Here is a 10356-nt window from a genome sequence, read left to right as displayed (position 1 = left end):
TGAGGTCTTATTGTCTCTTTTTACAACTATAATCAGCCCTTTCCCTTGGATAATTGTTTTAACTTCCTCAAGATTCATTTCCCTTCTTTCTACTGTACTTACTGTCTTCCTTCTGTTGACTCTCTTTGGGAATAAGGAGCAACAGTCTTTTTATCTCCCTTCATCCTCAGCCTTTCCTTTAATGTTTCTTCTTCCAGAACTCTATCACATACTTCTGTGTCCTTGATTTTGCTTATGCTTGAAAAAGTAGGCACACGATAATTTTAAAACCAAAATGGTTTATACCATTGCCTTTTTTTTTTAAAGCAGCTTCCAGAAGGTTTTAAGGAGTCTAGAAAATTGTCTTCCTAGACTCACCCAAGACTAGCCACTTTAGAAAATGTACTCTCCTCCCCACAACCCGCCCCCACATAGGCAGGGTTTGTCTTTTGTGCAGACCTGCTTCTTGGGAAGGGAGGTGGCAAAACCTGTTTGAAGGTGAGGTTACCTCCCTTCCACCCCTCCTTCCTCCTTGGAGGCAAGAGCAACGACAGCTGAGACAGAGAAAAAGGGGGCACAGAAGTGTTGGGGAGCTGGGGCATCCAGCTCCCCGACAACTACAAGTGTTTCAAGGTGACAGGAAGACTTGTGAAGATGGGAACTATACAAGAAGCCGGAGAAAAGTCGGTGGATCTTGGGTGAGTAAGATCTTGGCTGACGTGATCGGAAACAAGGAGTGAATAGTCCTCAGGGATTTTCCCACCATCCAGCTCTTACCAAGTCCTAGCAGAGGCTAGACTAAGAGAACTAATTGGCAGGGAAGGGATGGGGGTGGCCTTAGGTAGGAAGTACCAGTATCCTACGGGAATTAGGGAATGGGATTCCAGGGTAATTCCCTATTGCTTTTCTTTTAAGGAAATTTCTATACATTGATATCTGCCCCTGTTCTCCATTTTCTAACTCCCACCCTGCAGAATGGCCATGAGAAAAGCTGCCCCAGAACTGTGCTAAGATCCAGGTCTTCCTTCCCAGCAAATCTCTCTTCCTCCTTATCTTCTCCCCCCACCCGTCCACCCATGCCATGGTTCCCCTAACCACTCCCCAGCATGATGGAGGTAAAGCAAGCCTGACAAGGTGCCATCTTTCCCAGCTTTGCCCAGTGACAGCTGGGCAGGTCTGTCAGGTTCCAGCCTATTGTGATGTGAAATACCTCTCACCCCGACAGTCCAGGTGGAACAACTGCCACACAGGTCAAAATAATTTAGCTTTTGACCTTAGAGCTAGAGGGATCTTAGAGGGACCCTCCATGCTCCCTCTGCTCCTATACCCAGCAGTAGGGATGACTGCCTTTCAACAAGTGAAGGTGTAGAAACATCTAGGAGACAACAGATCTGAGTTCTTTTTAAGGCCTGGCCTCTGCTCTGTACCTTACTACTATTCACACCAGTGTTCTCACCTACTATCCAGTTTCCTTAAGACATTGCCTAGGGACTTCCCTGGCGGTCCAGTGGAAGACTCTGCACTCCCAACGCAGGGGCCCAGGTTCAATCCCTGGTCAGGGAACTAGACCCCAGGTGCTACAACTAAGACCTGGCGCAGCCAAATAAATAATAAATATATATATATATGTATATAAAAGATATACCTAGTTTGTCTCATAATAATATTTTCTTTCTGCGGGACTATCTTAGCATCAAGGAGAATGCAGAAACAGCAATACTAGGAGCATCCTTGAGACTTGGGGAACTGGAGCTGAAGGAAGAATGGCAAGATGAAGAATTCCCTAGGTGAGATGTATGAGTGAGGCTGGGGAAAAGAAGAGCTGGTCACAAATGGAGGGTGGGGATGGTAAATTTGGACTTGAAAGAGAGAGAGATGGGAAAAGAAAGAAGAAATAAAATTATGGTAGGGAAACAGAGTTGATCAAGTGATACCTGGCTTAATAAGCCTTAACCTATGTTTCTGCCCCCTTTTTGGCTTTCCCCGTCTAGATTGCTTTCTGAAGAGATTGGCCCTTCTGAGGATCCTCATGATCCTGAAAGAGACACACAGGCAGGTAGGTAAATGAGAACCTAGGCCTCAAGTCCTTGATTCTAGAGTCAGGGTTATGCCAGCCTGTCCCCTTGTGGGTCTACCTCCCTTTTCCCAAATGTCCCGCATTAGTCCTTCTTTAGAATTCACCCCATAGTATCACTTACATATACAGGAATTCTAATGTCCTGCGCCAACACATCCATCTTTCTCTTCTTTTTTTCCTCCTCCTCCAACCCCAGGCACCCCCAGCACTTTAGCCCTGTGTGGCCGGCGCCCCATGCGCAAGCGTCTTTCTGCCCCGGAGTTGCGACTGACTCTGACTAAGGGGCCTGGAGATAATGGAGCGTCTCCCACCCACTCTGGACCTTCCTCTTCTGATGGCAGTTCTGACCTGGAGGTAGATGAGTTGGAAACACCTTCAGACTCGGAGCTGCTGGACAGTGGACATGAATTTGAATGGGAAGGTGAGAAAGAAAGCTGAGGACTGAGCTGGTAGAAGTAGAGGCCAGTCTTAAAGCAGCTCAGGATGGATTTAATGGGACTGAAGTTAGAACTAATAAGGGGATCAAGAGGTAAGATGTGCAGAATTTCCTTGGAATGGAAAGGTGGAGCCTACAGATCCAATGTAGTCAGTATGAGGGGAGGGCCACTTCATTTATTGAGGGAAATTTTATTGAATAACTGTTAAATGCTATCAGTGAGCTGGAAGTGAAAGTGTAGTCGCTCAGTCATGTCCAACTCTTTGCGAGCCCACGCACTCCAGCCTACCAGGCTCCTCTGTCTGTGGAATTCTCTAGGCAAGAATACTGGAATGGATTGCCATTCCCTTCTCCAGGGGATCTTCCCGGCCCAGGGGTTGAACCTGGGTCTCCCACATTGCAGGTGTATTCTTTACCATTTGAGCCACAAGGGAAGACATCAATGAGCTACAGCCAGGTTATGAAGATGAATAAGATAATCCATACCCTCAGGGAATTGTCTGTTTAGTATAAAATAAACATGTATAGATTAAGTTTGGTAAAGATTATGATCTACATGTATGTAGGATATAGATTAAGCAGGGAGAAGGCAAAGGTCAGTTCTGGCTGAGAGGTATTAAGAAAGACTTCACAGAGGAAACAATTCTGAGTTTATCAGGTAGCTGGAGAGGCATTCTAGATGGAAAAAGCAAATTGGGCAATAGCATGGCATGATGGGGAATTCAAGGTATTGAGCATGACTCTTTGGATATTAAGGAAAACTTTGATTTCTTCTCTACTCACAACACTTTTGATACCAAATGTATCAGTTTCTGCCCACCGATTCTCCAGACGCAAATTGGATGTCCTACAATTCAGTCACAACACTTACCTGGAGATAGTACAGACACTACAGGTTGAGGGCTCACCTACAAGACTGCCCTCAGACTTCAGACTTCAATCACACGTCCAGGTTGTCACCTGTGCTTCTGACTGACGGGATAAATCACAGGTGCCCACCACACCCTCCTCAGATTTGATAATTTGCTAGAACAGCTCACAGAACTTGGGAAAACAGTTTACTTACTAGATTACAGGTTTATTAAAAGAGGATACAGCTCAGAAACAGCCAGAAGGAAGCAATACATAGGACAAGTTATGTGAAAGGGGAGCACCAACCTCCCAGCACCTCTGTGTGTCACCAAACAGGAACCTCTCCGCATCCCTTCAGTTAGGGTTTGTTTGTCTATAGTATGACTTTTCGCTTGTGCTGGGTCCTCATTGCTGTGCGTAGGCTTTTTCGAGTTGGGACGAGCGGAGGCTGCTCTCCAGTCGCAGTGTGCACAGGCTCTGGGCACGCAGGCTTCAGTAGTTGCAGCACATGGGCTCAGGAGTTGCAGCAGGGCAGGCTCTAGAGTGCAGGTTCAGGAGTTGTGGCTCTTGGGCTTAGTTGCTCTGTGGCATGTAGAATCTTCCCAGACCAGGGATTGAACCCATGTTCCTTGCATTGGTAGGCAGATTCTTATCTGTCGTACCACCAGGGAAGTCTCAGTTAGGGTTTTTTTTATGGAGGCTTCATATGTAGGCATGACTGATTAAATCACTGACCATTTGTGATTTAGCATGACCTCCAATCTCTCCCCTTCTCAGAGGGCAGATGGCAAAAGTTCATCCCTCTAATCATGGTCACTTCGCCTGGTAACCAGTCACCCATCCATAGGAGCTTTCCAAAGTCACCTCATTGACATAAACTTGTGTGGTTGAAAGAGACCTGTTATGAATAGGAAAAAAGACTACTTTCACCTTTATTGTCAGGAGCCAGGAACAAAACCAAAATATACATTATTATATTACAGATCTGAAGGACTGGGCAGTGAAGAGAGTGACAAAAGACTGTCTTAAATAGGCAAGGGTCAAATTATGGAGGTCCCAGCTGCCACACTAAGGCGCTTAGATTTTATCCTGTAGGCAGTGCGTTTTAATCAAGGGAATAACATGATCAGGTTTAATGGCTTTTAAAAGATTGAAAACAGCCTAAAGATCTGTGAGTAGGATGTTAATTCTATTACTGTACACCCATACAATGGGATAGAATGAAACTATTTTTAAAGATGAAGCAGTTCTTTCTATGGCTATGGAAAAATCATGCAAAAAATTAGTGAATATAGAATATTGCTATTTGAGTGAAAATGGGAGGGGAGGAAAAAATGTTTGCTCTAGCAGTGGTGGGTGGGATGGAGGAAAACAGCTAAGAGTAGGGAGATAGAAGGCTAGTGCTAAGGCCAGATAAGAAATGCTAAGAAGTTATACCAGGACAGTGAGAGCAGAAAGAATAATTTATTATCTAATGGAAGTAGATGGACGAGGATCTGGCTTGAGGGCTGGTAAAGAAGTAAGAGTCTTGGACGGCATAGAATTTTCTCTCCTAGGCAGTTAAATGGATGGGGTCATTCATCAAGAAAGAATATAGGAAAGAGGAGGAAGAGAATGAGTGTGAGTTGCACTGGTGACTTGGAGATGACAGAGAAACACAAAATAGAGGTGTCCACTCCAGACATTCAAGAATATGGGTCTGGTATCAGGAAAGCAGTCTAGGTTAGAGAGGAGTCATCACCATACTGGCAGTAACTGAAGACACGGGAATAAATGAGCTCACCCAAGGAAGGAAAAGCATCAGAAGAAAGAAGGAATCTGGGAAAATGGCAGGGGCCATCAAGCTACCATAGTTCAAGATTACCTTCAGGCCATTGTCCAGTGACAAAGTGAGGATGATAAGTCACAAGAAAGAGAAATCAGCAACAGGTTGGGTTGACTGGACAAACCAGGGCTAGTCATGGGGGGAAAATGAGAAATTAGTTGTTGGGGTAATAAACGCTAAGAATCTAAGGAAGTTTCAAGATGCTGAAGACACGTATTCTGCCTTGTTGATCCTTCCCCATCCCTCTTTTTAGATGAGCTGCCCCGGGCAGAGGGCCTAGGGGCCAGTGAGGCAGCTGAAAGGCTAGGCCACAGTTGTATGTGGGATGTGGCTGGAGAAGATGGTCATCGCTGGAGGGTGTTCCGAACAGGACAGCGGGAGCAGCGAGTGGACATGACTGTCATTGAGCCCTATAAGAAAGTCCTATCTCATGGAGGTAATGGCTATAATAAATGAAGGGTTAAGAACTGTGACTTCTTGAATAAAATGCTGAAGCTGGAAATTCAGTTATTGGGTTCAGAATCCTTCCTTCAACTTCTAGAGACCCACAGAGATGCTCAACCTAAACAGACGTACTGCCCATCAGTACTTATTTATTGAGTGAGTTTTCTCCTTCTCCTCCCCAGGCTACCATGGTGATGGCCTCAATGCTGTTATCCTCTTTGCTTCCTGTTACCTACCCAGAAGCAGCATCCCCAACTACACCTATGTCATGGAACACTTGTTCAGGTGAGGTGCAAGGCTTAAAGGGCTCCAGAGTGGATGTTACGGAGGCAAACGTTAAAAAGCACCCCTGACTGTCGAGTCTACAGCAATGTCCCTCTCTTTCCCCACAACCCAAAATGCATACCTTCCCTGACAGTTTCATCTGTCCAGGTACATAGTGGGAACTCTGGAGCTGCTGGTAGCTGAAAATTATCTGCTGGTTCACCTGAGTGGAGGCACAAGTAGGGCGCAGGTTCCACCTCTGAGCTGGATACGCCAATGTTATCACACTCTGGATCGGCGGTGAGCCTCTTGGACAAGAGGGCTGTAACTCTCTCTTATCCTTTTCTCTTTCATCTTTCCATTTTTTTCTTCTAATTGGTCTCTTCTACTTTTTTTTGGCTCTGGGATCTCATTTTCCTGACCAAAGATTGAATTCCAGGCACTGTCAGTGAAAGCCTGGAACCCTAACCACTGGGGCCGCCAGGGAACCCCTCTTCCACTTTTCTTTGTCCCCCACAACCCTTTCCAAGGTTCTCCTATTTTCTGTTTTCTCTTGGAGTCAAGGAAATCTAGTTTCAAATCTTACCTTTATCATTTACTGCCTGTATGACTTTGGACAAGTTATTTAACCTTTCTGGGGTTCAGTTTCCTTCTCTGTAAAATGACAATGATAAAATTAATATCTTTGCCACTAAGCATTTGTGAAAATCAAATAAATCAACATGGTGCCTTGCCTGGCACATGGCAGGCAGCCCTTCCTTTTCTCATAGTGTTGCTGATTATTTCATTTTCCACATCTCCATTGTCTTTTCTTGTCTGCCTTCATCCCTGACCCTTATGCCCTTTTTTTTAAATTTAACTGTGTTGGGTCTTAGCTGTGACGTGCAGGGTCTTCCTGTGTCACACAGTATCTTTTGTTGCAGTGCACAAACTCTTCGGTCTAGGTACACAAGTTCAGTAGTTGCAGTGCATGGGTGTAGTTGCTCCAAGGCATGTGGGATTTTAGTTCCCCTACCAGGGACTGAACCCACAACCCCTGCCTTATATGATTTTTTTCCCCCCTGGTTTTTCTTTTTTTCCTTTCTTCCTTCCATCTTCCATTTGGCCACTTTTCTCTTCTGGTTCCTTTTTTCTCTCTCCTCACTGGTCTTCACCTTGCCATGGAGGGATGAAGGACTATACAAAAAGAAATATGGGGAGCATAGGGCACAGGGCATAGGAAGGAAGTGGGGCTGAGAAGACCAGGCTAAAGGATTCTGAGAGAAGAGTTTCCTAAAAAATGAGAAGGTTAAGCAAGATGGATGGAGCTGAGATGGCAATTAAAGGAATGGGGATTCAATCCAACTGTCAGAGAACTCTAGAAATTAGAGAAGAAGTGAAGGAAACTAAAGTACAGAAGGTAGCTCCACCTGATCATCAGGTATGAAGGCGGAAAGAGAGTAGGATGGTCTCATGTTCTTCAGGCTCCGGAAAAACCTGCGTGCTCTGGTGGTTGTCCACGCTACATGGTACATGAAGGCATTCCTGGCATTGCTTCGGCCCTTCATCAGGTACTTGTTCGGGGGACAAAGACCCCCTGCCCCCTCCCCACTTTCACAATCAAGATTAAGACCTTCTTGCCCCACTGTGGCTCTTTCTAGCCTTAACCACTCTCTACTTGTTATGTTGCACTTTGTAAGTATCTCCAAGAGCCCTCTTCTTAGTATAAAACACACTTGGTTGATCCTCTCTTTTCAGTTCCAAGTTCACACGAAAGATCCGTTTTCTGAACAGCCTTGGAGAGTTGGCCCAACTCATCTCCATGGATCAGGTCCACATCCCAGAAGTTGTCAGACAGTGAGTCCTGGTTTAAGGATAAAAGTTTGGGATGGGATATGTAAAAGCCAGTTCCCGTTTTCTTAATGCCTTGAGGGAGATACAAAGGAACTGAAAGACAGGCTCTGCTTTCAGCTGCTTCCGTATATCTGGGAAAATGCCATACATGCAGAGAAGAAATTAAGGACACTGCTGTAAAAAGAATGAAAAAATTACCCCTAAAAGTGCATCAAGGAATAAAGGAGTAATCACAGCAAAGAATTTAAGGAGATTCAGACCAGCTGTAGAAATTAAGAAAGGATGTTGGCAGTGAATAGGAGAGAATATCCAGTGGGGGAGGGTTGTTAGGGAGCAAACGAATGATGACTGACCCAAGCATCTTCCAATTCACCTGGCTTCTCTCCCCAAACCCCTGAATTAAAACCAGGTCTGCTCTTGTACCGATTTTTCCCCCTCTTTTCCTCCTAGGCTGGACCATGATCTCCATGGCTCAGGAAGAACCTAGCATAGGACTGGAAAAATGGGCTTAAGAACCAATCAAAGATACGGATCTGCCTATACCCTAAACCTGAGCTGTTTTGTAAATCATCTCATCTTCAACCCCAGTACCACTGGATCTTCACATCTCTGTGGGATGTCTTTCCTTCCATGCCCCCGACTTCAAAGCAGGGCCCTGATGTGCTGGGTAACTTTCGTTTCAGCTGGAGGGCTGCATGTCCTGGCATTTTTTTTATAGGAAAGTGCAAAGCTGTGCTGCTTTAGCTGTAGAACCTTGGGCAAATCACTTCATCCCTTTTGAGTCCGTGATCCTTTTCACCTGGGGTATTCCCGCAGTGTGTAGAGGTGAGGGGCGGGTGGACGGGGAAGGCAGGCCTCCTCCAGGGAGCCAGGAACCAGTAGCCTCTATTTCCCTCTTCCCGTCAGTAGTCACGTCTGCTGCCTGTGAGCCGGAGCAGGGGCACTTTCAAAACCTGTACTTTGTCCTCTTTAGTAAATTCTGATCTGTAGTAAATTTATCTCTTAATAAATCAGAGATTTATTAAGCACTGCGCCCAGGAAGTGAACTACTCTTTACCCAACCGCTGCATCACACACGATCCGTCGGTCGGTTCCTGCACGGAGTTCTCGCTGCAGATGTTCCCGGGGATTTTCACCTGAGTCCCGGGGCCTGCCAGGGCGCCCCTTGGGGAGAGGGCTTGGGGGAGGGGCGCGGCGCGCGCGTGCGAGCCCCCGCCCCTGCCCCCGCGGGCCTCGGTTCTAACGACCCGGTGGGTCTGGGTCGAGAGCTGAAGGGAGGAAGGTGGGAGCCCCAGCCTTCCTCACTGGCTCCCTCCCAACCCCACACCGTCCAGCCCCATGGTCCCCGCCGCCGGCGCGCTGCTCTGGGCCCTGCTGCTGAGTCTGGGGCCCCGGGCGGCGGGGGCCGAAGGCCTGACTTCGACCGCGATGCCGCGGGACAGTTTCCGCTTCGGGGGCCCTATGACCCGCAGCTACAGAACCACCGCCCGGACCACTCCGGGCGTTGTATCCCCGAGGATGAGGGTGACAATGGAGGATGAGGACGACGTCCTGGCCGCTGCCGACCGCCTGGCAGGCCCGGCCGCTGCGGAGCTCTTAGCCTCCACCGTGGCCACAGGCAGCAGGTCACGATTGTCGCAGGAGGAAGATGGGTCTTTGGAAGAAGGGGTTGTGATTTACGCCAGAAAGAATGACACCGAGTCGGAGACTGACAGTACGACTCGCATTACGCCTGGGAGACCTAGCCCATACTTGACAGCGAATGACCAGGATTCCGACATCAAGATGAGTTCAAGCCTACCTCACTCCAGCTGGAAGGCTAATGTGGACTCACAGCCCTCTGACAGTACCACGAACCCGTGGTCCTCAGCAGGGTCCACGCTGAACCAGTGGCCGCCTCCCTCGCCCACGGCCATGCCAGCTCCGGAGGATCTGCGGCTGGTGCTGTTGCCCTGGGGCCCGTGGCACTGCCACTGCAAGTCGGGCACTATGAGCCGGACCCGGGCCGGGAGACTGCATGGCCTTTCGGGGCGCCTGCGAGTTGGGGCGCTGAGTCAACTCCGCACCGAGCACCGGCCTTGCACCTACCACCTATGCCCCTGCAACCGCGAGCGGGAGGAGTGCCCCCTAGATGCAGGTCTCTGTGCTGACACCAGCTGCACCACTCAGACCACCACCAGGGCCACCACCAGGGCCACCACCAGGGCCACCACCACCACTACCCCCTTCCCCCCTCTAACCAGCAGACTCAGACCCGCCCCTTTTATCCCCAGTCCCATTCCCAGCCCCCACCCAGCCTATGCTTTTTGGAAACGGGTCAGGATTGGGCTGGAGGATATTTGGAACAACCTCTCTACAATGTTCACAGAGATGGAACCAGTAAGTGTTTAGTGATGAGCCAGGATTTTTGTTAATGAATCTGAAAAGTCCTGATATACAGAAACCTGCTGCTAAACCAGCCAGCATGTCTGCATGAACTGTTAACTTGTTTGGTTATTGATTCATAATATGCATTGGTTATTCACATTATTGTTAGCCATTGATTCCATATACCATTTCTTGAGCAACTGCTGTTTGGCTATTAGGCAACATGTACTGTTGGTCACTAGATGATTATTGACCAAATTGTTAAGATGGTAGTTATAT

At 47.7% G+C, this 10356-nt stretch overlaps 2 protein-coding genes across 2 annotated transcripts; both read left to right on the top strand.

The window, feature by feature from the left end:
- The first annotated feature begins 170 nt into the window (after positions 1-170).
- BNIPL (BCL2 interacting protein like) lies at positions 171-8718 on the top strand. Its single transcript, XM_005894925.2, has 10 exons — positions 171-677; positions 1671-1766; positions 1971-2035; positions 2253-2477; positions 5423-5605; positions 5796-5898; positions 6046-6177; positions 7341-7427; positions 7615-7713; positions 8161-8718. The coding sequence occupies exons 1-10, from the start codon at positions 634-636 to the stop codon at positions 8195-8197; spliced, it is 1071 nt and encodes a 356-aa protein (XP_005894987.1). The 5' UTR covers positions 171-633; the 3' UTR covers positions 8198-8718.
- A 330-nt stretch (positions 8719-9048) lies between these two features.
- C3H1orf56 (chromosome 3 C1orf56 homolog) lies at positions 9049-10177 on the top strand. The gene has a single exon (XM_014477989.2). The coding sequence runs from the start codon at positions 9049-9051 to the stop codon at positions 10099-10101; it is 1053 nt and encodes a 350-aa protein (XP_014333475.1). The 3' UTR covers positions 10102-10177.
- Positions 10178-10356: the final 179 nt, after the last annotated feature.

Source organism: Bos mutus, chromosome 3, assembly GCF_027580195.1.
Source record: "Bos mutus isolate GX-2022 chromosome 3, NWIPB_WYAK_1.1, whole genome shotgun sequence".
Lineage (NCBI taxonomy): Eukaryota > Metazoa > Chordata > Mammalia > Artiodactyla > Bovidae > Bos > Bos mutus.
The sequence above is the reverse complement of the archived record's forward strand: the minus strand, read 5'-3'. Positions and strand labels throughout refer to the sequence as shown.